Raw genomic sequence first — 26,452 nt, 5'->3', positions numbered from 1 at the left:
AGATAAGGCCAATAACTAATGTTGCTGTAGTAGGAATAGAAAGATTTTCTTTCTTTTACTTTTACTTTTTTTTTTTTTTTTTGCTCCAGCTCTGATCAATCCAGAGGATATCTGCAGCCAAACCCATGCCCTACTCTTACTGGGCACTGGTTTGGTTCATCAGTGCCTGCCATGATATCTGCACAGAAGACCCTTGATACCTGCCAAGGACAGCAGCTATCTAGTGGGTGGTCGTGCTAAAATCTCTTGTAGTGCAATGAGATTGCCCATGTTGGACCAGGAGGCCATCTCAAGGGACTGGCTACACCAGGAAATGACTTTCTCTCTGCAGTGGAGGCCACAACTCTTTGGGAGTCTCCATAATCCAAGGAGGATCTTCTGAATGGAAACACAGTGAATGCAGAAAGCAGTTGCACATCTTTTTTCCACAGCTTTTATCTACCTACAGCCTTTCCTGGCATACTTGCATCTCTTTGCAGTACCATGTATTGTGTAGATCCAGATTAGAACTATCTGCTAAACCAGTCACAGAAGAAAAGGATGGGGAAAGGTAAAAGTGAGCAAAATGAGGTCATTTTGATTCCTTTTTTGTTTGCTTTGGTATGGGAGACTGCCTGTGGGGCAGGCCTCATGGGTGTGCATGAGGAGGCACTGCAGGGTTTTCTAGTAATTGGCATAAGTCGAACTTTCCAATAGGGAGGCTCTTGGGCTGTATTTGTAGAAGGATCTGCATTCTGCCATTTCTGAATGGCTTGGTAGTATAAATTTTTACTTTGCAATTTATTTTGTGTTCTCCTCCTGAGCTACTCCTGTTAGACTGGGAGTTTATGCAGGGAATGTGAAGGCTTTGAAAGACCCCTTTTTTACAGAGTTAGAGGAAAGCAGCAGAGAGGTGATGTTCATTGTCAAAACCAGTCTAGGAATTGAGGAGGACAATGGCTGCAAGGTGCCAGAACTGCGTATGAGGCCTGCCCTTCAGAAGTTACCAGGACCTTTCATCTGCCGCATCACTGTTCCTCACCCACTCCTATAAATCCTCTGTGAATCCAGCTGCTGAGACAGGTACACCCCAGGAAGAAGCTCAAGGCTGTTTGAACTGCCTCGGTCCTGTTGTTTTCAGAGTCCTTGGGCATGAAAGTCCTTCAGACATCCCACATGTCTGGCAATGAAGAGCGTAATGGAGACGAGGATGTACCTAGACAGGGGGTGTGGTATTGTTTCTTTTTTGGTGCTGAAAAGAGGGCTAGTTTATAAGCTAATCTGGAAGAATGCATCTCAAGAGCTGTACTTAATAATGAGAATTGCTATAATTCCCATTTTTTCTTGAAAGTCAATGACCTGATGCTGGCCTTCACCACCAGAAAGTCATATCTGGGAGAAGTAGGAATCACAAAGTCTCAGATCACAGAGGCTCAGCTCCCCTTTCCCCAGCTTTCTTGGAGGCAAGAAAGATTCAGGGTGGTTCTTGTCCTGCCAAGCAGCCTGGCTGAATGGGGAGACCAGGTGACCTCCAGGACTGGATCGTGACAGTTGTGTTGAGGATGGTCATAGCTTTTTTTGAGGAAAAAGTCAAAATTTGGGGGCGGTGGGTCATCTGGGGAAGCATGAGAGAAATAAAACTCAGTGGCGGAAAAGGAAAATCAGTCTTAAATGGAAGAAAACCGGAGAATGGCAGCATTCCCAGAAGATTTCAAGGTCTGCAGCAACCTAGGCAAATTAAATAGCTAGGTTCTCAACCCAAAGAATTTAATTTCATGCTCAGTTTTTGGATAGCCCCCTGCCCCCAAATCTCCATTTGTTTCTTTCATGGAAAGCATTCAGCTGGAAACCTTTTTTTTTTCTTTTTCATAAAAATATCTTTGATAGAAAAAATTTTGAGCAATTCTTAAGCAAACCAACTGAATGAAGAACAACTTTCCATACTGCTATCTGGCACAAGGTGGCACACGTGCTATTGGTTATAATTCATACCCGAAAAGAAATATACACATTCAAAAGCCAGGGAAGGGATAAAGAATTATATTAGCAGTGTAGCAACATCTTTGACTTTACAAGGAAGTTAGAGTATGCTTATTCTCATATGCTATCTAGGAAACACAGCTGAAAACATCAGAAGTGCCAGGAATCCAAATCCTGGTAAAATCTATGTTATTTACTTAGGTAAAATGTCTGGTGATATTTCTAGGATAGGAAAATTTACAGAGAACACTGCCACTGCCAGAAAAGGTTTGAACTTGGCTGAAAAAGTAGGTTAAAGCTGTTGCTCTTGCATGTGAAATGTGCTTTGACTGCAAGAGCTCTGGGAATTAGTTGATTAGCATTTAGGAAGTGCTCAGGTAGTTTGGCACTTCTTAAAGATACCCAAAACTTGCTCCTCAAATATGGGCTTTCAAGCTGGGTGCTGGCAGGCTGGACCAGACTGCCTAAAAGAATTAATTTCTTCGGTTCAGCAAAGAATTCCCTGCTCTGCACAGAGGAGAACAGCAGTGTCACTTGTTACAGATGCTGCTCCTTGTTGAGAGGTTGCATTATAGTCAGGGATGAATGTGATCGCTCAGCCAGCCTGGTGCTAGGATTAGGGCATCACTGGTAAGCTGTGCAGCTGCCCCGTGCTCCTGGCAAGGTGGGGTGCGGAAGAGTGCCGTGATACAGCGGTGCAGGGAGGTGCTTCTCTGATGGGACGGTACGGTGTGTAGCAGTGTCGGTGCACATGGTGACATACGGGTGTTGTTAATGTGACAGGGTGTGTGTGCTGAACATTGCTCTGTGTGTGACTGTGCAGGCAGGAGCTGCTGTGTGTGTTGATGTGCGGGACTGTACTGGTGCACCAGCGTCCATAATGATGATGGTGTGTGTGGGAGGTGTATCTCTGGGTGCATGTCTGTGCAGGGGCATTGTTCCCGGGGCCACGCAGATACAAGGGGTATATCTGGGTGCAGGGGGTTGTCCCCAGGGCCATGTGGGTGCTGGGGAGTACCTGTGTGAGTGCTCTGGGTATATCCAGGGCTATGTGGGAACATGTGGGTGCCGGGTGTCTCTGCGTGGGTGCTGCAGTGTTCCCACAGCTGTGTGGTGCAGGGGTGACCTGATGGGTGCCCGGTGTTCCCAGGTCCATGTGGGTGCAGGAGTGTCTCTGTATGGGTGCAACGGCTGTTTCCAGGGCCATGTGGGTGCCAGGGTGTTCCCAAGGCCGTGTGGGTGCAGGGGTGTCCCTCTGGGTGCCAGGGGTGCTCCTAGGGCTGTGCGGGTGCTGGAGGTGTCTCTGTGCGGGTGCTGCGGTGTTCCCAGGGCTGTGTGAGCACAGGGGTGTCTCTCTGGGTGCCGGGGGGGGTTCCCATGGGTGCCGGGGGTGTCTCTGTGCGGGTGCAGGGATGCCCCCGGGTAGGCGCTGGCGGTGTTCCCAGGGCCGTGCGGGAGGCGGGGGTGTTCCCGGGGCCGGGCCGGGGCATTCCTTCCCCGCGCGGGCGGCTTCTCTCCCTCCGCGGCCGAGGGGTGTTGCCGCGGCTGGCGGGGCGGCGCCGCGGCCGGCAGCGGCGCGGCCCCGACGGCGGAGCAGGACTGTGCCCCATGGCGCTGGCGGCGGCCCGCGCGCGGGGGCTGCGCGCCCTCAGCCGCCCGCTGCCGCGGAGCCGGGGCGCGCTCGCCGCCCGCTGCTGCGCCAGCGGCGCCGGGCTGAGCCCGCCCGGCGGCTACAGGGCCTGGCAGGAGCGGGCGACCCGCGACCCCGGCGGCTTCTGGTCCGAGGTGGCGCGGGGGGCGCTGCGCTGGGACAGCCCCTTCCACACGGCGTGCGAGGCCGGCCCGGCCGGCGGCGTCGCCCGCTGGTTCCTCGGCGGCCGCCTCAACGTCTCCGGTAAGGCCGGCGCCGCCGGGCATCCCCTCCGCCCCGGCGGCCGCTTCTCCGCCTCGCCGGGACGGGCCGCCGCGGGCCCGGGGCGTTGGGGCCGCCCAGGTGGCTGTGGCGGCCGTTGGCGGCGGCCGTTGGGGCCGCCCGGGGCTGCTGGAAGCGTTTCTCCACAGCCCGCCCCGGGGTGTCGTGTCAGCCCGAGGCCGCCGCCGCGGCTCCGGCGGTTGCGTTTGGGCTTTCCGGAAGGTTTGCCCCGCGGTAGCCTGTGCTCGAGCCCCTCTTTGGGGGAAGAATGAGGAACTCGGTTCAATAATGCAGTTCCCTGGAGGATGGCATTTTGTGCCGGCTGGGGAAAATCTCAGCGGCGTTATGAAATACTCCAAACTGAGGAAAAAACCCAGAGCTGCAGATAACCCTAAATAGGCCCTAATAACCCTCACTCTGCCCTCTCCTGCACAGGTGTGCTGGCGCGTTTTCTGCTCAGACGCTGCCCCTGAAATCGCTTTGGCGGAAAACGTATTACAGCGAATGCTTTTTCTGTGTTTAGAAACTACGTAAAGGCTAGCGAAGCCCTTCTGAGACATGGGGTGACTTTGTCAGTCAGGATGCTGTATGCATTCCCTTGAGTTGCCTGTGCCACTCTTCACCCCAGGGGCCACTCAGTGGGGTGCAGGGTGCTGCTTGATCATTGCCCACCCCAGTCGCAGCTGCAGCCCTGTGATGGCAAGGACACTGCAATGCCCGTGCAAAGGTGAACCAAGTGGTACAAAATCCCACTGTTCATCTTTTACAGAGGAAGCTGCAGTCTTTTTTCTGTCTTAAATGAGAAGCTGATTTGGATTGTTTCTTCTAGCTTCATCACTTACATGAAGAAACAGAAGATTTGTTATGATTGTTTTGTTTACAAGGCTGCAAAAGGCAAGAATATCCATGTAAGGGAGAAAAGCCCTGGGAGTGAGCTGAGATCTGCTGTGAGCACATACAGCGTGAAGTGCCGGCATCCCGTTCAGAGGTCTTTGCTCTTGCTGACTTGCCTTAGTCAGCACACGTGAGCCAAGTCTGTCATGTAATGTGCTATTCGACCTGCGTCAGGGAGGATCTAGGAAAGGCAGCGTTTCTTTAGGTGTTTGGGCTGACTTTTGCTATGTTCACAGTAATGCTGTTGCCATAGCCTATGTTGCAGTTCCTGCAGGCAAATGACAGGCAGATGAGGTGACACAAAGAACTGATGTTGCCAGGCAGAAGCAGTTCAATTTCTGCAGGACCCAAGAATTATTTCAAACAGGCTAAACATGAAGGGAACTGGAGCCCAGGCAGGTCTCTCTGACAATCCTAAATACCTCTTAGCTTCTTTCTGGCTCCATCTGCCCTGAGGTCTTTTCTGCACTGTGGCCCAGCTTCATCCAGTGGGATGAAGCCCCGGCCCCTGTCTAGGGTATAACTTGGCAGCGAAGGCTTTAAGGGGGAGGTATGGTTTTTAACTTCATCTCTCATTTCTGGGAAGAGTGCTTGAAACACTAGGCTGTTGTTCAGGAATGCAGAGACTGTAACACCTGTGACTACTGTGTTTCAAAACAAAAGAGCAAACCCTCCTCAGGTCTTCCAAAGAACATAGCTGAGCATCTGCCCTCAAGGGAGGATTCCCAGCTGTGGAACCCAAATGAAGGAGGGTGTGTGCCTGGCCCTGATTCCAGCATCCAGGATCCAGAGAGAAGTGAGATTTTAGCTAGGCTTCTGTAACAAGACTTCAGTTATTCCTGCTGAGAGGAAGATCCTGGCTGAGCACAGACTTTTGGATCTGTTTCTTTCCTCTGGATAGTGGGGCCAGTACCTTGTTCTGGATCCCACATGGGCCAAGTGTCTAAAATCCAGGTATTGCTGGATCCAACTATTAGTTCATTTCTTGCATCTCGTTCTTCTGCAGGCACTAAATGCCACTCAGTTTTCTTTGCATAGTTAAAAAAAATACAGAGACAACTGAAAGACAGATGCACAGAATTAAAAGGTTTTTCCATTGCTGTTTTTTTTCTTTTAAAGCACCAAAAAGATGAGTAGCTTGATGAGTAGCTCTGGTTTTGTCCCTCAATCCCTTGAGTTGAATGCTGAATATAGAAACACGGAAACTCTTCAGGTCCCTGTTCCACAGCATCCTATATTCCCCTCTCCAGACATAGCTGGCTTGTAGGCAACTGAAAAAAACTACTGCTCTTTGCTTGGAGAGACCTTGCAGTAGCATTTGCAGGAAGTGTGAGGTTCGGGCCTTGTGGGTTTATTGCAATATAGCTTCTTACTAGGAAAAGACCCCAACAACTTACTGCACTTCCCAGGCACCAGGTTCTCAGGAGCATGTCTCATCTAAATAGTTTCTATGTGCTTTTCCAAGCACTGTTGAGGAGGCAAGAAGGCATATGGAAAACCCACTACAGTGTAGCTATGAGGGGAAGGTCACTATGTTCTCTTCTGTTAAGTGAGTGAAAGGCACTTGTAAGAGCAGGAAGGAATTAATAGCATTTGGCCTTGATTCACCTGTGAGTTCTTACTGAGCAAAGAGCTAAAGCTCACACTTGGCTTTGCTCTCAGCTGGGGCTTACTGCAGTACAGATTCTCACTGAAATCTAGTACTGCTGCTCGTGAGGAAGAAATGTTGCTGGGGAAACCAATCCACGGTAATGTGATTTACTGGTAGTGTGGCGCAATACATAAGGGTATTGCTACAATAAGCTTGGAGGTAGGAGTTGTTAAGGGTCCCACACCAAAATGCATCTAATTACCTATGAATAGATGAAAGAGTTCTCATAGGAAACTGTATAATAAATGTTTAAAGCATTCCTGATGAGAGCGTTTGACCTCCTGTATCATACTAAGATGACGTGAGGAATTATTTTATCTCCTTTATAGTATTTCTGCAGGAACTTTCATTAAAAAGTAAAAGACTTTAAACAACAAAAGTGCTCTTTTTTTTCTCTTGTGAGATTATGTTTTTGAGATCGATGGTTGTTCTCTAATGAAATATGCTGAATTCTGAGGGAATTCTACCTTCTGTCCATGTTTAGGGACTCATTCCCACCTTAGGTGCAGTATTGTAATTCAGATTTGATCACAGAATAGCAGAAGCAGACTGTAGCTTATTTAAACAACACAAATTCTGACAGCACAATTGTCAGCTTTCATTGCACTTAATTTATCTGGAAGAATAAAATCCTTCCCCACCAGTATTAACATTTCTAGGAAATATGATCTGAAACACTGCATTTTTTGGGGGGTTCTCTATGAGTTATGCAGCATTGTGCCTGATTGTTTTTTGACAGTCTGTTGAAATAAAGTAACTGCCTTTAGAAGAATGTAATGAAATAAGTATGTTTAGTGTAGGTTTGGAGTAAATACCTAACAGGATTAATCTCTAACCGTGAGGCAATGCTGAACATGCAGGCAAGTTTGGGTGCATTCTTTAAAAGTTTCTTTAAGGTAGGTGCTCTCTCAATTCACTTGGACCATCCCATTTCACATAGTTGTCCAGGTTTACTCTACAGTTGTTGGAGGGAGGGATGTACCTCCAGGAGGTAATTCAGCCTTCACATTTTAGGAGGTGAAGCACACAGTTTGAGACCTTTCTCAGATGTCTAGATGAGCTGGACTGACACCCTGTGTTGCTGTCCGTGTACACTTCCTGACTTCTTAGGCCTCCACTGTAATCTGTGAGTTTATGCTAGATCCCAGGGTTTTAGATATTTTCATTTAGGTGAGAGATTCAGCTCTCCCATTATGCCTATGCGAAAAAAAAAAAAAAAAGTTTTGCATGAGCTCTAACTAGAAAATTCAAATGATGCATTGCTAAAAATGCAAATTAGGAAAGACAGTCTGTCAGATTTATGTAGTGAAATGCTCTTCTGCGGAGGACATCATCACAGACAATTCTTCTTATCTTTGTGCTGGTGGGAGCAAGGAAGAGATTTTCTGCTGGTTTACGCACAACTCCTTTGAGTGTCAGTGGAGCTGAGCTGACTTGAACTGGCCAATGCCTCTTATGGGGTTGCCCTCTCTAAGGCAGCTGTACTGATTTAGTATAATACATTACTACAAATACGGTAAAGGACAACTTTTCTCAGTGTCATAAATGAGTGGGTGGTTAGCTAGCTAACAGCTGATGTTTCATTTTATGCTTACTTGCCTTTGTGCTTGACCAAGCTAAGTTTACAGAACATCTTGCATATGTTCAGGCTTTGTTTAAACCTCTGTTTTCTTACAGTAAATTGCTTGGATCAACATGTCCAAAAGTCTCCGGACAGAGTGGCTTTGATTTGGGAGAGAGATGAGCCTGGATCTGCAGTGCATGTTACATACAGGTATGCCAGCTTCTCACAATGCCTGGCAATGTTGTGGGACTTGGAAAAGAGCTGCTTTTTTGAATTCTGATGTCTGTGAAACTCTGCTTTCTTCCAAGGTACCCCAGCACTGAGGACGTGCAGCCACAGCATTGCTGCTGGGTTGTTGTATCATGATGAGATAGCTGCTGAAAAATGGAGTCATGTTCCCATCCAGAAATGATACTCTTACCTTGGGTTCTTCATGGGGAGGTCTTCCTGATCTTAGACACCTATGTAATAAATATATTGCAGGATAAGAGGTACAATGGATGTAAATAAGCAACAGTAGCTGAAGACTGCAGATTCTGATCTGGCATCTTTTTCTGGTTATGGCTTTAATCAGGCCTGCCTGTAGTTGTTTTCTGTCTTAGTGGGAGCTTTCAGGACAGAAAGACCGTACTTCTCCCTGGCTTATGTTCACATCTGCCAGTTAGTTTTGCTTGTTAGTGGTATCCATGGTAAAAGTTCATGAGCAGCTTTCAGTTTCAGAACAGCGGCAAATGTGCTGGTGCAAACAACATCTTGTGTTGTTAGTAGCTGAATCCTTGCTGGAGGGGATTTGAAGTTCCCTATATTTATCTTCTCCATCCCCTGTGCACTTTAGAGCAACCTTAAGGCTGCTCTGAGTGATGCCAACTAGTAATTGCTGCTACAGGTGCTAGGGTTTGCTAGAAGATGGCAGCCTTCAAACATATTTCTCTCCTCCATGGTGTGTACTTTCAGTGAGATGACAGGCATGCCTGCAAAAATGCCTTCTGCATTGTCTCTCTCTAATAAGGGTTAAAGGTTGCCCAGACTTGTACGTTCTTCAGTGCTTCCCTGATGCAGCTAGATATTTGATCATCCACTGGATCAGAGAGCACAGGAGACATACAAAGTCTTGCCATCTAACTCTTAGTTTTACAAGCTATCTTCTGCAGCGTGTGGACAGTTGGGATTCCTGGAACTTTTTGACCGTAAATAGGTTCCAGCCTGGTTCACCTTCAGCATTTATTGAGCTTCAAAAAACATCATTGGCTGGAGTGACAAAGCTGGTCAGCAGGGAGAATGGCTGTACTAATAGCTACGAGAGGTTAGTACACCATACAGTAGAAATAAATGCTGGCTTATGTAAAACTGTGGAAGAAGCTGGTTGGTCTTAATCTCAGCGGTGTTATTTAACCTGTTCTGTAAGTATGTTATGATATAAATGGGTTGTAATCTGCTTGGTAGCTTAGCTAAATGCTTTGAATTTTGCTTTTGCCATCCTGGTGGTATAAAAGGAGGTAGAATCTAGGGTTTGTCCCAGAGCTTGGGGTGATATATGTACTTTTACTGCTGTCTTCATGTCCCAGGTGTGAAAATGGGGGTAGACCAGAGGTGGGAATTGGCTGATGTGCTTTGCGCTCTGGTTAACCTGAGAGGAAGACCAGCCCATCAGATAGCACAGCCTCACTCAAGGCAACTCTAGCCTCCCCCTTAGGCTGTGCTACTTGAAATGTGCTGAGATACTCCGAAGTAAGCCCTCAGACTGTCTTCTTGGGATCTCAGGAGGAATGACAAGCCTTTTCTGAATAGCAACAGGACTGTTTTTTCTTGGCACATGGCATGCCAAAAATGTGTTTGGAGGAAAGCATATATCAGCCTGTGGATCTGGGATTGCAGTAGCTTGAAGACAACTTGCCCACCCTGAAAACTGAGCCCATCTTTGTGCAGCTGTGCAAAGATAAGATACCTAGCAACCAAAAAGGAGAATATCTAGGTGAAGGACAAGTTGGCAACCTTGGTTTTCAAATTCTGAGAGCCATGTTCCTGTTTCTGCCTGATACTGGTGGTACCTGTGGTGAGAAGTGACTGCATTCTGGTGACACATTTTATCAAGAGAATTTCCACAAAGTGGAAAAACAGATTGCCTGATTCTCCACATCTCACTGTTAAGTCAGGAATAGCTTTGCTGAAAGCAATGGTGTAATATGGCTGTATGCAAGGAAAGAATCAAGTGTTTTGTCTTGAAATAACAGCCTCTTCTATGGACTTTGGGCTGCGTTTGTAAAGGTTTTAAATCAGGCAGTAGGATTTTCCAAGGCATGTTGGTACTGACCTCCCTTTGATGCTGAGCTTAGTTGAAAACTTTTTGCAGTAACATCTTGTTTTGTCTAGAATTTTTTGGGGGGGAAGTATATTAGAAAGAGGTGGCACAGAAATTGTGATGCCAGTTCAGTAATCCTCAGTGAGCCTTCTGCAGTAGGGTAATCTCTGCATCTTGGCTTCAGTGCAGGACAGGCCCTGAGTGAAGGCTGGAGTCATGAAAGGGATGCTATCAGGAGGACCTAAACTCTTGTATCTGATCTCTGCTTCTGTGGCAGAGAAAACATGATCCTATCTTTAGGATTCGGATGCATTGTTAATGGGACAAGAGCCTTAAGCTCATGCACTAGGAAGGTAAACACTTTTGGTTGTGTTGTCACTGACCAGCCTTGAGGAAGGTCCTGGAAGCTCAGCTTGGAGGTGTCTAGGGCTTAAGTGCTAGGGAGTACAATGCACCCATTTGCTCCATTATCTGCTTTGCAAAGCTGGCTGGTGTGAGCATTTTCTTCTTATTGATAAACCTTGTGAGGCATGAGGAAAGATAAAGCTGCTGGTGTGGATGCTCTCCCTACTCCTCTGGGGAGCTGTTAGTGGCAAGCAAACAGCAGAGTGTTGGCCCTGTTCCCATCACAGCCTGCAAAGGAAGCAAGCTGCTGTGCAGGAAAAGGGCTGGAATGGCTTCTTCCTCAGGGATGTGCGCTTGATCGTTTGGACAGAAAGGCCTCCTCCATGCACTGGCTGGAAATGCAGCCCCAGCTTGCTCAGTCTCGGGAGAAGTAAGAGCCTCTCTTTGCCTCTGATATCGCAGTAACTGCCTGGCTTGCAGTGGGCAAAGAGCTGGTGGGGCCGTGCTGTGAGTCCTGCTGCAGTCATGCATGGCTGTCAGCCAGGCAGGTTGTGTTTACACGACTGGGTTTAAGTGCTCCTTCCTGGGAAGGGAATTCTAACCTCACCTTATTGGCAAAGATCCAAAAAGCAGTGGGCAAAATCTTTCAGCTTTGTTTGAATGGTTATTGCTGCCCTTACCAGCTCACCTGTAATGAGTACATATTTTCTTATAAAAACCTCTGCTATAAAACTGAATTGCCTCTTTGGAAAGTCTTCCCCACTCCTTCCCATTTGCCTGGCAGCCCAGGGCTGCCCAAGAGAGAGGTGCTAACCTGCTGGAGGGCACCTGGCTCCTAGAGCAGCCTCAGCACCTCTTTCCTGTGGCAGGGAGTATAAGTTTAGCAGCTTTCACCACCTGTGTTTGATGTAGCCCAGACACTGGAGCCATGGTTAAATGGCATGAGAGCATCAGGCTGCTCAAGTCACTGGTTCTCAGCCTTCTCTCAAATGATCTCTTTCACTACTGAGGTTTGTCCTGTCTCTCTAGCCAATGCAACTCAGCCTTTTGGGGAAAAACGTTCTCTGGCCCCTCTTGTGCTTTTTTTCCCCCTAGGAGTTTCATTTTCCATCAAGTAGAAATTCAGCTAAATTTCAAATTGTCTCCAGTTTTGAATGAGAAGGCAGGAAAACTGTTTTTTACTGCTCTGCAGCAACAGGTCCTGCCACTGTCCTGAGCTTTGGTGGCTGCAGTCTGCAAAGCGGGGAGAGATCATGCCAGCCTTTGGCTCTCTGGAGGCCAAAACACTGTAAAGTCATCATCATTGGCTGGGCACTGGTGAGAGAGCAGATAACCTGAAGGAGTGTGCTGCTGTCAGTGGCCAGCTGAATTTGTTGGTAGAAGCGTCCAACCCAGCTGGGAGTTTTTTGTCCTGTTCTGTGGATGTTGTCAGGGCCTGAAAGCCTTGAAACCTTGCAGGGGAATTTTCTGAGGTGTTGCTGAGCCTAGGTTTTAGGGTGCTCTATTATCAGTTGGATATATAAGCAGACAGTTCATGGCTGGAGCTGTTGGGTTACAGCCTCTATAAACCTGACAATAGGGAAGGTTAAAGACAGCAGGTGAAATTACAGCAGACCTCCCCCTGACTGCAGTGGGGTTATTTATGCTCTTTAGCATTCCCTTGTTTACCACAGCCTGCATGGCTTAGCCACCTGTGAGCAAGTGTTACCTAGCACTGCAAAATCCTGTGTACACAAGCCCAGAGGAGCAAACTAATGATGCGGGCACGGTGAATATCCTGCTAATTGGCTGAATCCCTCTGTCAGCCATCAGGATGGGTCCCAACTTTGTCAGACTGTTCAAGAGCAGGCGGCACATCAGGTTGTAAAGGAATTGCACTAGCATGGAAAGAGGGTGAGAGTCCCTCTCAAAGGGAGAGTTGGGCTGGGGATACAGACTGAACTAGTCTGAACAAAATGAGGCTTTATGGAAAGGGATATTGCCGATGGGAGCCAGGCAAAGAAGATGTGGGCTGCAGAAAAGGTTGTGGGGAGAGGGAACATTCAAAATGTGAAATACAAGTTAAGGAGAGGAAAACAGAAGCTAAGGGGGCAGGAACTGGGGTCCAGAGTAGATTTTCAACATGTGCGGATTAGATGTGCAAAGGGGTAGTGGTTGAGCGCCTTCGTTAGCCATATTGCAGCTTCCTCCAGAGAAACCCCAGTGTGGTGGTTTCTCAGCCAGAGATGAAACAGTTGAGACTGTATCAGAGATTGCAGCAGAGATGGCAGTGTAGAAGCCATGTGGGTAGGTTGTGTAATGTGAAAAGTGTTTCTCAGTGACAGCAAATTGTTACCCGTCTTTCCAGTGTTGGCTTCCTAAGGTGAACTCACAAATAAATCTATCCAAGACTTGTAGGCTTACCCCATCCAAGGCAGCTCTGGGGACTTTTCACTTCCTCACCTGAAAACATTTGCAAAGACTTGACCTCTCCTTGGCTTCAGGATGTCTGAAGAAAGGCTGGAGGATTGTGGGAATGGATTTCTTGGCTTAGCAATTGAACCTATAGTTAAAAAAAATCGTACTGAACCCTATATTTTTCAATTATTCTCACTAAAATGGAAAAATGTTGAGGTGAAAAAGAAATGTATGTTTTCTCTATTTAGCAAGAAGCGAGGAAAACGGAGGGCTAAACTGAGGGACTGTTCATGGAAGCTGCAATGAGGGTGACTAGATTTGTGCATTATCCTTGTGGCTGGAGCATTGATGCAGGAAGGAGAGATGGGATCTGAACACCTACTGTGTTCCAGAGGACGTGAACCAGTGTCTCGAGCAACAGTACCCTTGGCTTTGTTGTCATGGGGTATGGAGTCAGGCTTTGATCTTGGCTGTTTCATAGTAACTCATGTAGAGCAACAGCTAGGAAATGGGATAAGATGCCCAGATCTTGGGTGTTTGTTTTTTTTTTTTAAATAAACTAGTTGGTGCAACTGGTCTGAATTTTCAAATAGTTTCAGCCTGATCCAGACTTTGTTTCCGGGAAATAAACTGTTCGCTGCAAGAAATACTCAACCCAGTCTTAGTGCTGAGACAGCAGAGAACATGGTTTGTGATGAAGCTATTTAATTAAAAACATACTGTTAAAACAGTAGATGAATTAGCAAAATATCTAGAAACACTGTGCAAAAGGCTGTTTCCCGAAGAAGGTTTTGATGCGTTTTTTTTTTTCATGTAAAAAGAATTGGCTTCTTTTGTTTAGAAAGCTGCAGGCTGTCTTGCTGTAGTGAAAGATAACATCAGAGTTCTTAGAAAAAATGTTTCTGTCAGGCAGCTCTGAAATGCCTCAGAGAACGGCCATTTGTTGGTTTTACAGGAGTCTTTGTTCTAGACATTGAATGATGGGCTTTGGAAACACAGGCACCACTATATCTGAGGAGGGAGCTAGGAGAAGTATGATCTGGTAGTTTCAGAATGAAGATGTCATAAAGATAGGGAAGGAAGCACTGTATCTATTAGATTATGGCTTAAACAGAAATATTGGCCTGAACAGTGATTTACTGGTTTTGCTGAAGGGCCAGCCTTGCAGCCTTTGTGCTTATAAGTGATGCTGTGATAGCTGAGGAAAAGCCTGCATAAAATGTGATCAGTCCATAGAATGGAACAGTGTTAGCACTTAGAATCTTGTTTATGGGCAAAAAAACCCCCAACACACTTTACCTATAATAAAGGCAAGAATTTATTCTTAGTACAATTGAAATCTTAACAGTCTAATCATTATTAGTCCAGATTAATCATTATTAGTCCAGATCTACTTAGAAAGAATAATAAATAGTTAAAATTGTTATATACACACTTTTTAGTTACTACATCTTTTCCTGGTGTTATGCTCACCCTTCCACTGCTCCTTTGGGTCCTAGGGCTGGTTGTTTCCTTCTAATGTTGGTGGGGCTTTATGCTGCGTCATCAGCATGTGGAGTCCTTTGCCAGTAGGAATATGATGTTCATGCTGATGGTTTCTTCTCCATCACTCTAGGATCCACTTCGGGTAATTTTTATATGTTTGCTACCATGCTTTTACACCTTGTTCTTTCTTCATTGGTCTGCAGATCCATGTTACATCAAAATTTACTGTATATGATGGCATTTATATATGTTAGATCCTATTTCTTTGTTCTCTTTGTTACTCCTAATGCCAGTTTTGTCTAGCTCCAGGTCTGCATTTCTTTAACTGACCTCAGGTGTTGATTATAGCATGAGGTCTCCAGTGCCCCATCTCTTGTCATCCCACGCCTATATCTCCAATTCTCAGGGCCTCCATTATCATACCAGGCTTGTATTTTTCTATACTACATCATTATATTAGAGTCATAAAACCATCATGGTACCATAGAAAGATAAACAAAAGTAAAACAGATTAGTCATAGCCACCTGGTCAATTAGAAAAATTGCTTTGCAGCTAAACCAAGTGAAACAAAGCTGTAGATACATCAAGAAAAGTTCAGGCAGAGCAAGCCTAACAAGCTTCATTCCTGAGGCCTTGCAAACTCAGTACAAAGCCTGTGACCTGTTCCTAGCAAAGGCAATACTGTATTACAGGGCTACATGGTAACAACAGGAGCAGACTGTGCTTTTCGTGGAAGAAGATTGTTATTCAGCAGCTTGTAACATGAAACGGCTATGTGAAGGGCTTGTTCCAAAGCTTATGGAAACGAGTGGGCAGCGGATCAGGAGTGGCCCAAGAGAGCAAACCCAAGACTAGCTCTGTAACAGGGTAGTCGTTACTAACCTGGAGGGGGGCATTTATGTGCAATCCAGCTTCTTCCTGCTCATGTTCCTGATGGCACTTGTGGAGGACTGGCTCTGTTTGTAGTGCTCTTGTGCAAGGTGTTTAAGGCCTATCATCGTGTCTCCTACACCTTTAGCAGGTGTGTCACTGGGTCAAGACAGTGTTTCCCTCCGAGTTTGGAGGTGCTTGGTTGAAACGGGTAAATTAGACCCATCTCTGCAGAGGCAGAGTGAGACCAGAGTTGACATGGATCTGTTTGACATACTGCCATTTCCTAGTTCGTTTTGGCCATTTGCTTTTTGCCTGGCTGCATTCATGTGAATCCATATTCAGCAGCCGTTTCCCTTCACGCCTGCAGTACAACAAATGGGTCAGACTTCTTGTCCATATTTTTAGTTGAAAGATACTTTTTTTCTGGAAGCAAGTCCAGAATCTCCTCCACTTGTCCTTATTTTTACGTTCCCTGCCTATGTTCATTAATGCATCAACCATGTCCTTGGCTTTGCTACTATGTCCCATGTCTGTGCTTTGTTTTAAAAGATCCCTTTGCTTGTAGTAATGCAAGCAGTAACTGCCTCTTGGGTCTAGCTGGTTGCTAGTTCCCCATTTCTCAGTTCTACACTGATACTTTATCCACTGAAGTGGTCCCTGTATGGAGTCTAACTGCTCAACTCGTTCAGTTTGCCCTTGCCCTTTAAAATCTGTTTTGCAGAGCGGTTGTGATCTGTTGTGCCATTAACTGGCTTTGCAGTTTCTCAGCTTTCTGTGGTCAGAAAGGCTGGGCATTTCCTTTATTTGCAGCACATTTCCTTCTCCAGCAGCTGCTCCACTGAGATCTTGCTGTTTCCTGTCAGGCTTGTATTCAGGGAGCTGGCCATCTCTGGGGCACTCAGTATGCCCAGTTCCTCTGTCAATCCCAGGTGGTTCTCTTCTCCATTTCTGCAGAACATAATGCCCTGGTCGGCACAGTCTGCCTCGGTGAGTGAATTGAAATCGTTTGCAAGTGCAGGCAGGTGGCAAGACTTCGAGCATTGCTTTGGATTTTGCCTTTCTCTCTCTTCTTGTGGTTTGAAGAAGCAGTACGTGTCTGCTTGAAGCCTCTAGCCAGCCAAGCTCTATCTTTTACTGGAAAGGCTAAGGCCTTTCAGTATAGAGGTTTTTACTCTAAAACTGCTTCTTCTAACCTTCCTTTTTACCCCATGCTTCAGTGCAGGCAGTACCCAAATGAAGATTTGGTTATCACTGTCCTACAGGCTCCAGGGTGACGGTGTCCAGCTCTGTTCAGTGTCTGATGTATGTTTGTGGTAGATGAGCCTTGCTTCTGACACAGCATGCTTTTGGGTGTGGGCGGGCAGGAGATCCCTTCTTGTGCAAAGGCTGCCTGTGTTAGATGGTATTGCCACAGCTTTTCTGCAAAGGGCCAGGCAGCACAGGGTTTCAGGCCATCCAAATTGCTCATTGCTCTTTTAACCATGAATGATGGAGTGATGGCAATGACAAGTTTAGCATCTGTTGCAGGTGGGGAGGATGCAGTTTTTCGGAGCAAGCAAGGAATGCGATGGGTCTGTCTCACCCAACTCTGTGTAATGGTGAGGTGTTCAGTCAAGCTTGCAGGCTGAGGCAGCATCCCTGCAGGATGCTTATGCCATTCTGACACAGGCATCTAGGTTAAGTCCTGGAAATGCTAAACTGCTAGTGTGTACTCATCACCTGTCTGTTAGATAGCAAACAGTATGGAAAGGAGTAAGTGAGTCAAGGATAGGTGTCCTGACACAGCATTTCTACTAACTCCCTTTCTTGAACTGCAGAGGAAATGTGTGTTGCTGCTCTGGGAGCCAAAAGACATGCTTGGTGCTCAGGGATTTGTGGATTTCTTTGACGGAGATCTTGGCTTCACTTTCCCTATGGCCCCTTCACCTTTGTGTCCATTCCCTCATGTGCTCCACCTCCAAGGGAGCAGAGCAGAGCATGACCTTCCCATCTGGGCCTTTCAGAGCACAAGGGAGAAGGCAAAGCAAATAGATCTGGGGATAAATACTTGGGCACATGTAACGACTCCTTATTGTTTATCAGCATGCTCACACATTCTCATTAAGCAAGTGTTAAATTGGGGTTAATCATAAAAACTGATGGAGGCTTCTGCTATCACTATTACTGAGTCCTAACTAAGCAAGTGAACCACTGAGTTGTTCAGAAAGGACACACTAGCCAGAGGTCTCTTGTCATTTCTGTTCAAGGGAAGTGGTTGCAGGTCTAAAAGCACTCACATATTTTTCCATTGCAGATAAGTGGCTTTTATTTTGCTTTCTCACAACTGCCTGCTTGGGACTTACTTCACTTTCTGCTCTTTACAGTTGAGCAGCAGCAAAGTTCAATTTTGTTCTCTCTTTTATATTTATCCAGGTTGAGATTTTTCTCTAATGCAACATCAAATGAATTCTGGACAAGAGAATATGACCTTTTAGGACAAGAAGCAAAACAAATGTGGGAATTCATTATTGTAGGGAGTTGTTCAGTTCATGAACTTCGTAAAAGTAAGCAAAAAAATACAGCTGACAGATTGCATATTTATGTAGATAGTAAGAATATGCAGTACTGTGTTTATAAAACACTTGGAAAGAGATATTAAATGTTGTGCTTTAGAGCTTAAGCCAACCTCTAATTATAAGAGATAAGGATGAAAATCAGTACAGGGGAAAGACACTCTATATCTACCTCCTACCAGGTTGCAGTCTCTCTGCTGTGGCAGCTCTTACTGGCTACTGCCAGAGACTGGGCTGTATGAACCTTGGCACTGGGCACGTCTGGCCGCCTCTCTAAGTTATTGTGCGTCAAGAATGATCTATTTAGTTAATGCTACAGAAGTACTCTTAAAATAGGTAACACAAAGTGCTGTGGCTGGGATTTGAGGCTGATTTTCCTTATCTTCAAAAAATGGTAGGGAGATAGTATCCCTCCAGTCATCACTGTATCTTTCTTTATGTCTGTGTTGCTTCCTTGCCCTGACAGTGCAGATAGGATTTTATCCTAAACCAGCTAGATGCCAAGTTACTCTCAGCCCATGGTTTTGTTGTGATATTTCCAAAGTGGATCACTTGGGCTTTGCCTTTTTCCTGTGTGCATCTGTTTAGAAAAAGAAACAAAACAATTTTTGGCTGATCAGAAACATTTTATTTTATTTTTGGCGTAGCCACTAATTGAAAAGTTGCTTGTTCTTTTTTGTTTTTCACAGCTGTGCCCAGTCCCTGGATATAAGGATACACTGGTAGATTCATGCTTTACAGCTTATTTTGAAATGCAGACTCCCAAAATGCATTTGTTTTTCTTAGTTTTTGCACTGGAGTAGCTTGCAGACCCCCAAGCACAGATTGAAGATGACTGTGCTAGGGAATAGAAGATATTTCTCTCCTCTAGGCCCCGATATTCAGTGAGCTCCTGAACCCAGATGACAATTTTTGTTCCTAGAGGACTCTGAGACTGTTCTTGGCATCAGTAAGTGGAAGGCTCTGCTGCATTCTGTGAGGGTCAGCTCTTTCCTTGGTATGAGATCACTCCTTGCCTGACACTGCATCCTGAACTTATCTATCTTCTTCTTGGAGTCCTTCTACTGTGAACACAGAGTTGTTCAGTCCATGAGATATGACAGCATCTTCATCTCAGGCATGGCTGCAATCGCATTATCCTTGGCACAGGCATCAGAAAACATACATGTACAAGTCCTTGTCCACAAAGTGTGTTTTTGTTCCTTAGAGGAATGTTTCTGCCGTTAAGTCAGCACGTCACAGTGGTAAACACTGTGAACTGAGCCTTTGTTCCTGTTCTCAGTGTTCTCAGATTTCTTTTTGTGAGGAAGTAGTTGTGGTTTTACTCTTGTGGCAGCAATATCTTAAGTTCTGCTGGACTGTACTACTTTGTTACATGATGGGGGAAAAGACAAACTGACGAATTCAAACTGTGCGTGATCCAGTTGTTGATGAGAATCTTGTAAAATATGATTCACGCAAGTGTCTCAGGGCTTAATTTCACTTTTTTCTTCCCTATGTATGCAAATACTTTGCTTACCCTTGTAATTTAGAAACTACTAGCTGTAAAGTGCTTCCAGCAGTTCCCTGACATTAAGGAAACAGCACTGGACATCTTCTGATGACGGCTTCCGTTTATGTTTATCTCGCAAGTGTTTCAGTAACTTCTGACTGAGCCTCATAAGCTTGTAGGTCAAACGAGTGGACACCAACTTCTGGAGGCAGAAGGACAGCCACGAGCTCGCTGGCTGCTCTACCCATGCCAGAGCCCATCAGTGAGGGAAAGGGAGGTTCCTCCCCTGGGCAGTGGCTGCTCCTCTCACCTGTTCATCCTTCTGTAGCTAGTGTGGCTCCCTGTCCCCCTCTCCTTCCTTCCCCAATGGCAGGAGCCTTCTGGCTCTGAATAGGCCCACTCTCCTTTAAGATGCAAGAGTCAGTGTGCCTTATACTCCTGAGGTGACAACATCCAGAGGCGGTCACAATGCCTCGGTTGGTCCAAGTTCATCCTTTTTTGCTCCCCCACGTAAAACAGGTGGTGCAATTGCATGACAACATTGCTTCTGTGCTGCAGGGAACTTCTGGACATGACTTGCCGTCTCGCCAACACCCTGAAGAAATACGGGATACAGAAGGGGGACAAGGTTGCAATCTATATGTCTGTGTCTCCCTTGTCTGTGGCAGCCATGCTGGCTTGTGCCAGGATTGGTGCCGTTCACACTGTGGTCTTCGCTGGATTCAGCGCAGAGTCCTTAGCCGGGAGAATCATGGACTGTAAGTAGATGCAACTGCAGAACAAACCCTTCAGACAGTGCTCAGCACCCTCTAAGATGTGCCATTATCCACATTCCACGTTTTCTTGATGTAAAAGGTATATTCTCAGCTGGCTGGATAGTTCAGCAGTCTGCAAAAAGTACTATGAAGAGCCTTTTCCTTAGTTGCAGACTAACTCACAGTATCCTCTGGCCTTAAAGTACTTTATAAATTGCTTAACATTCAGTCTGCTCTGGGTTCCTGCCGGACAACAGTAAAGCTAGAGGGAAAACAGGAGATTAGGAATGGGGCCTGATTTATTCTTTTACAGTATAATTGCAGTGTTTCTCTGATATTCATGCACAATGCTAGTTCTGCAGCCTATAGTGTGATTCTATATGTGCAGCAATGAAGTGTTGGCAGCCTGGCCCCACTCTGCTAGTCAATGTGCCAACATACAGAACTGTTTTTTAACCCAAAGTACTTGTAATGTGATTAAATAAAAAGTAATGCTAAAAATACAGCAGAGGAACAAAATAGCAAGTGGCCTGCATCTTACCAGTTACATCTGTTTTTGTATGGCTACTGCAAGGGAATAAATCTTACAGCTGTTTTTATCCTTTTTTTTAGCAGAGTTAATCTACAGAGAGCAAGTGCATGTTTTGGTTTATCTCTCACTTCTGGCCGCTGGTGTGGAAGTGATGTGCTAAAGAGTTACTTTTCTGCAGCTGTAGCTCAAGTGCTATTATGTGCTGTGGCTTCCAGGAAGTTTCCCCACAAGGTCCTTGGGAGTTTAGAAGGCTGCAGGCATCTCAAAACATGAAACAGCCATGCGCCTCTAAGAGGGTGCTGGGTTTGGCGCTGTTCAGTTTGGAAGTTTGGAAAGGACAGTTCTATGCACTCACAAAGAGAGGATGAGAAGGGGGTGAAGAAGACGCTTATTCAACAAGGCCTGCTGAAGTTGTAGGAAGACTTTAACTGATTTCAGTGAATGAGCTGTTAGCCTAGAGAAGCAGTATACACAATTACATTCATAACTAGGAGTAAACTGTTCTGCATGCCGACTTTGACAGGGCAGAAATTGAATTAAACTGCAGTAAGGAGTACTGAAATTAGACATTGTGAAAGACTTTCTGATATTCATAGTAGTCCGACATTGGAACAGACTGGTGGGGAAGTGGTGGAATAGCTAACACTGGAGCGTTTTAGGAAGATTAGACTGACAGCTGTCAGTAATGGTTTAGCTGGACCTGACCCTGCCTTGGGGTGTAGGCAATGGACTAGACAACCTCTGGAGGTCCCTGCTACCTCTAATCTCTGTAATTCTTAGGATTTTAAATGGTTTTGCCAGTGGTACTGACTGCTTTTGATTGATGCAAGTTCTGAGTATTTATCACACATGATATGCTATACATCATTCCCTGGTGTAATGAAAGCAAGGTGCATGTATCAGAAAACAGGCTGGTATGTCCACTAATTCCCTCTTTTTTTAGCTGGATGCAAAGCAGTCATCACCTACAACCAGGGAGTCAGGGGCGGCCGAATCATAGAGCTGAAGACAACTGTGGATAAAGCTGTAAAGAACTGTCCGAGCATCAAACATGTCTTTGTGGCTCAGAGGACAGAGAACAAAGTCCAGATGGGTGACTGCGATGTTCCCCTTGAAGAAGTATGTTGATGTTGGTAAACCTCGCCCATTTCCCCTCATATTTCTCAAAATATGTGGTGTTTACAGTGTTTGGGGAGAGAACCATGGTACTGTAATAAATGTAGGGATCAGCTAACACAGCTTCAGAAGAACTGAGGCAGGACTGTTTAGAACAAGCGCGTGAGAGACTAGCCAAATGTGTACATTTGCATGCACACTTTTGACATTGGGCACTGGTCTTTGGTCTGCTGTGGGCTACACTGAGAATCTGCAGCCAAGGAAGATTAGGTGGTCTCTGTACTTTCCTTTTACACATGTGCTGGGTTAAAAGCCTATGAAGCAGTTACTGCACTGCAAACTTGGCTTGCTAGTGCACCTATTCAAGACTTGCAGGCTTTGCTTCTGACAGTGACTGGTCTTTGCCCTGCTTCTGGAGCAGTTTTTCAGTGTGTGCTGAGTACCAGGCTGCTCTTCCTGTGCTGCCACAGCACCCCAGTGGGCTGTTGGGTATGGCTGTGTTACAGTGACAGCATGTGTACATCTCTGCAGTCACCTAGCTCTGCAGACTCCCACTGGCACTCTGGTTAGCTCCCTCCTGTAGGTCCAAGTGTTGGCTAGGTCATCTTTCCCTCCATCTGTGGCTTTTGGACTCGAGTTCTGCAGATGAAGAGGAGATGCTTTACAGTATCTGGCTTTTCCTCCTCAGATGGATTGCCTTTATTTACAGTCTGCAGGGCAGTGAGTTGAAGCAGCTCGGTCTGCAACTGATTAATTCCAGTATGGACAGGGGCTATGTTGCTCCATTTTAGTAGTCTTGCAAACAGAGCTCAGATTTAAGGAATAAGTGCTTCCTGAGACCACCGATATCATTGCTGTTACTGTTATACTGTGTTCAGACATGCTGTTAGAGCTTGTGAGCTGCCATACATGCTGTCACTGCCAAATAGTCAAGTTTCAGGAGAAACTTAATATGGTCAGAGGACAGTATAATGGTTCCCCCATGATGCAGGGGGACAGTGATGGCTTGGGAATATTTGCAGCCTATGCTGCCTGGAGAAGAAAACTGGTCATTTTAATGTGTTTAGCTGTCACTCCTGGGATTCTGCAGCCTAATGCAAAAGTAGTTTTATCAGTTTGCCAGCAGCAATAAGCAGAAAGTACTCATCACAGTAAGGCCTGGAAGTCACCCCTCTGCAGACAAGATAATTACTCAGGAGTCCCTGTGCTGGTCACATGAGATAGGAGAAAGGGTAGGCAACTAGTAGGTAAGTTAAACAGGACAAGGTAGGTTTTAGTCAGCAATCGTCTTAGTCCTTCTTACTCCACCAAGCACATATTAAGTTTTTTTCCCCTGAGTCTGCAGACAGCCTGAGGCTGTTTATTGTTCTGACAGAACTGAACTCACACCATTGTCAATTGTAGGGTTAACTCTGAAATGTAACAAGAATTCAACTGTTAGTGCTGTTAACTCTGTCATCACTGATCTTTACAGCAGAAACATCCAGCTGTTGTGCATGTCTCCCAGTTCGTAGGTCCTTTCTGTCCTGTCCTACCTGTCCCATCTCTTCCCTACTCATCAATGGCTTCCAGTTTGTCCCTCTGTATGCAATTTTGTGTCCTTCATACAAATTTCTGAGAAGCAATGAGAATGTGGGGCAGCATGGAAAACAACAGTGATGCCGTACTGACTAGCTGACTCTTTTTCTAATTCACTCTCACATCCCCTATCTTAATTGAACTGCAGCTACTGTGCAAAAGCTTACACTAAAATTTAAGCTCATGTTTTGCTGGAGCATGTGAGAACTTGCTCTTAGTATCAAAAATTGGCAAGTCAGCCTGAACTGGCAGCATTAAAGGGTCACGGTACATACCTGAGATGAGCAGGAGTGCTATAACACAGAGGACAAAAATTAGGTGTGACCCTGCTAGCAGTTCTTACTCTGTTCAGCTTCATTTATCGGACACTTTTGAACAATTGAACCTGTTGTTAGTAGTGTTCAGTTGTAAATACAGTGTGTTTACAGTGTATAATTTTTAAAAAGGCAGTATCTAGAAATGTCTTCAAAGAGCCACCTAGTAATCCTTGCAGGATTCATTTTTCATCTAGGACAGTATGGGGTTTGAGAGAAGCAAGCCAGCTGTGCCTTTTTGCAGCCAGATGTTGAGCATCTGGAACACACAGTGATTACTGCAAGTTTGTATACAGCTAAGAGAAACGTGCAACATCTTCCTGAAAAATTTACGATCTCGGCAGACAAGCTATAGAAAGGGTGCTCTTCCACTGGAAGCAGAGTGCCTTTGTGCTGTTCATCTTGCCCTGGAAGAAAGGCTTTCTCCTGGTCTAAGTGTCATACAGGAAAACTTTTCAGTGATGGAGTTATACTTCCAATTCAGAGCCTATCTTAATTCTAGCACTTTGCATCATTGATGGAAAGTGGAAGTGCCATTATCAGTTTGCCACCTCCAGGTTCTTCAGATGTAGAGGATAAGTAGAAGGCTCAGAAGCAGCAGTGAGCAAGCACATGGTAGGCATTCTGGTATTGATGTCCAAAGTTTCACTGTCTTTTTTGGTCTGAAGATTGTCCTTGGAATTGCTAGGTCTCTTGTTTTTCACAGTGCAGCTCTGTGCCACATCTTAGCTCCGGCTTCTGTTCTGTCTGGATCAAGCATATGAGGCAGGACTGGGAGCTGGTTCTCATGCACTTTCATGCAGGGTCTAAGTGCTGATGAGAGGCAACATCCTTTCTCAGTTCTTTGGGGCTGTGACACTTACTGCTGAGTGTTTTTTTGGATGTTGGCCCTCTGCAAGCACCACTGCTGCAAGGTGCTGTGACCCCAGGCATCTTTTTTAAAGCACATTCTTTCCCCTTCCGCTGCTGGACTGAGCAAAAGCTGGGCCAAAAATTTGCTCTGAATTAGCAGGAAATTACCTCCGTTCCTCCAGTGGCTCAGACCCAAGGGGTGAGGAGAGGAATTCAAGTTTGGATCTCAGCCAAAAGATGGTCAAAAGATGGAGTATAAGGAGAAAAACAAAGGCAGGAGAGTAAAGCACAGAGGATAATAGGACACTCCTCATGGGAAGAAGCAGTTAGAATTGCAGGATCAAATGGACAGGACAGTCAGCTGCTGCTGGGGCCAGGCAAGGGAGGTGGCCACACAATTTAACTGTAGCAGTGCAGTTTTAAAAGAAAGATCCACAACAGGATCCAGTCAGCCTTGCTGCTGCTGTCAAGTGTGGCTCATGTTTGCAGCTACACTTTGGTTTTCTAACAGCAGCTTGCAAGGGCTTGAAATGTAAGCTAGTGCCTACCCTTTTCTTCCTAAAGTGTTATTTTATCTGGCTCCTTCCCCTTGACTTCTGAGCGTGGCAGAGGTATTGGTGGAGGGACTAGATGTTATGTGTCTGCAGGAACTTCTCCACAAGGTATGTAACCTATATGAAACCTATGATGCGTCCATGCACATTTGTGAGAGGGGAGCAGCAGTGGTAGTTCTTCTCCCTGGACACTGCTGAAATGCTTACGGATGGAGTATTGATTGGCTCCATGCAGCCCAAGTTTTCCTCTCATTACCACTTTTTTTTTCCTTAGGAGATGGCCAAGGCAGCTTCTGTGTGCACTCCAGAGAGCATGGACAGCGAAGACATGCTCTTCATGCTGTATACTTCAGGCAGCACTGGGAAACCCAAAGGAATCGTTCACACCCAGGCTGGATACCTGCTGTATGCTGCTCTCACACACAAGGTAATTGAGATATAGCCTCTGGAAAAGGTTCACTTGCCTTCTGGCAGTATTAATGGTAGAGACTCTGACTGGTGGGGACTGCTGTATTCTGTGTTCACTCCCTAATTGGCTTATTGGGTGTAATCAGACAGAAAAATGCCTGAGAACATATAATTAATCTTCAGGATTTGTTGCTGGAGAATATAATACTATGAAAACAGAGCCTAGGGGTATGAACAGAAACTGTGCTGTGCTGCTACTTTTGCATTTAAAGTGTGTTAGTCTTGTAGGCCAAAATTTGCAAAGGCATTGAAGTGATGCAGCTGAGGAGATCCAGGTAGGTACCTCACTGGCATTGGTAATGTGGATATTAATGTATTAGTTTTGCAGTGGGGTGCTGGCCTTTTTACTTTTATTGCAGAGAGGGTCTGGACTCTTAAAAACAACCACATTGCATAACACTTGTTTTCTGAAGATCAAAAATTTTGTACTGATTTTCTATGTGATCTTGGCTAAATGCTTTATCCCCCTTTCTCTTGAAAAAAATGATCACAGCTCTGCTTCCTGAGACTTCTGATCTGTGCTTTGCATGTTAAAAGCTAGCGCTGAAATGCAGACAGGATTGCTCTGAAAGATCTCCATCTGACTGTGTTGGTATTGCCCTCTTTGTAATCACACACAATTCCTTCAGACATTTTATTTCTTTAGGCTGGCCAGACATTTTATTTCTTTAGGCTGGCACAATTGAATTTTTAGAAGATTTGAATGTGATCCCTGCAAGTTTCAAACTTCTCTGCATTAAGAGTATTGTTACATGTCAGCTTTTCCAAATGGCAGTGTAATTGCCAAGGCATCTATTTGTTTCTCAGTCCAGAAGGAATATCTTGCATGCTGGTGCAGACATTGAGGGAGGCACTGTAT

The 26,452-nt window shown here is 45.7% G+C and overlaps 1 protein-coding gene across 1 annotated transcript in view; it reads left to right on the top strand.

The window, feature by feature from the left end:
• Positions 1-3,567: 3,567 nt before the first annotated feature.
• The window catches only part of ACSS1 (acyl-CoA synthetase short chain family member 1), a 42,711-nt gene continuing 19,826 nt past the window's right edge, over positions 3,568-26,452 (top strand). The window contains exons 1-5 of the mRNA XM_026081600.1: positions 3,568-3,853; positions 8,094-8,190; positions 19,983-20,182; positions 21,655-21,830; positions 25,400-25,552. Of these exons, the coding sequence (XP_025937385.1) occupies positions 3,568-3,853; positions 8,094-8,190; positions 19,983-20,182; positions 21,655-21,830; positions 25,400-25,552 (912 nt within the window). The remainder of the gene's footprint in view (positions 3,854-8,093; positions 8,191-19,982; positions 20,183-21,654; positions 21,831-25,399; positions 25,553-26,452) is intronic.

This window comes from Apteryx rowi, unplaced genomic scaffold (genome assembly GCF_003343035.1).
Source record: "Apteryx rowi isolate R43461 unplaced genomic scaffold, aptRow1 scaffold_555, whole genome shotgun sequence".
In the NCBI taxonomy this organism is placed as follows: domain Eukaryota; kingdom Metazoa; phylum Chordata; class Aves; order Apterygiformes; family Apterygidae; genus Apteryx; species Apteryx rowi.
Note: the sequence above shows the minus strand (reverse complement) of the source record. Positions and strands in the feature narration are given on the sequence as shown.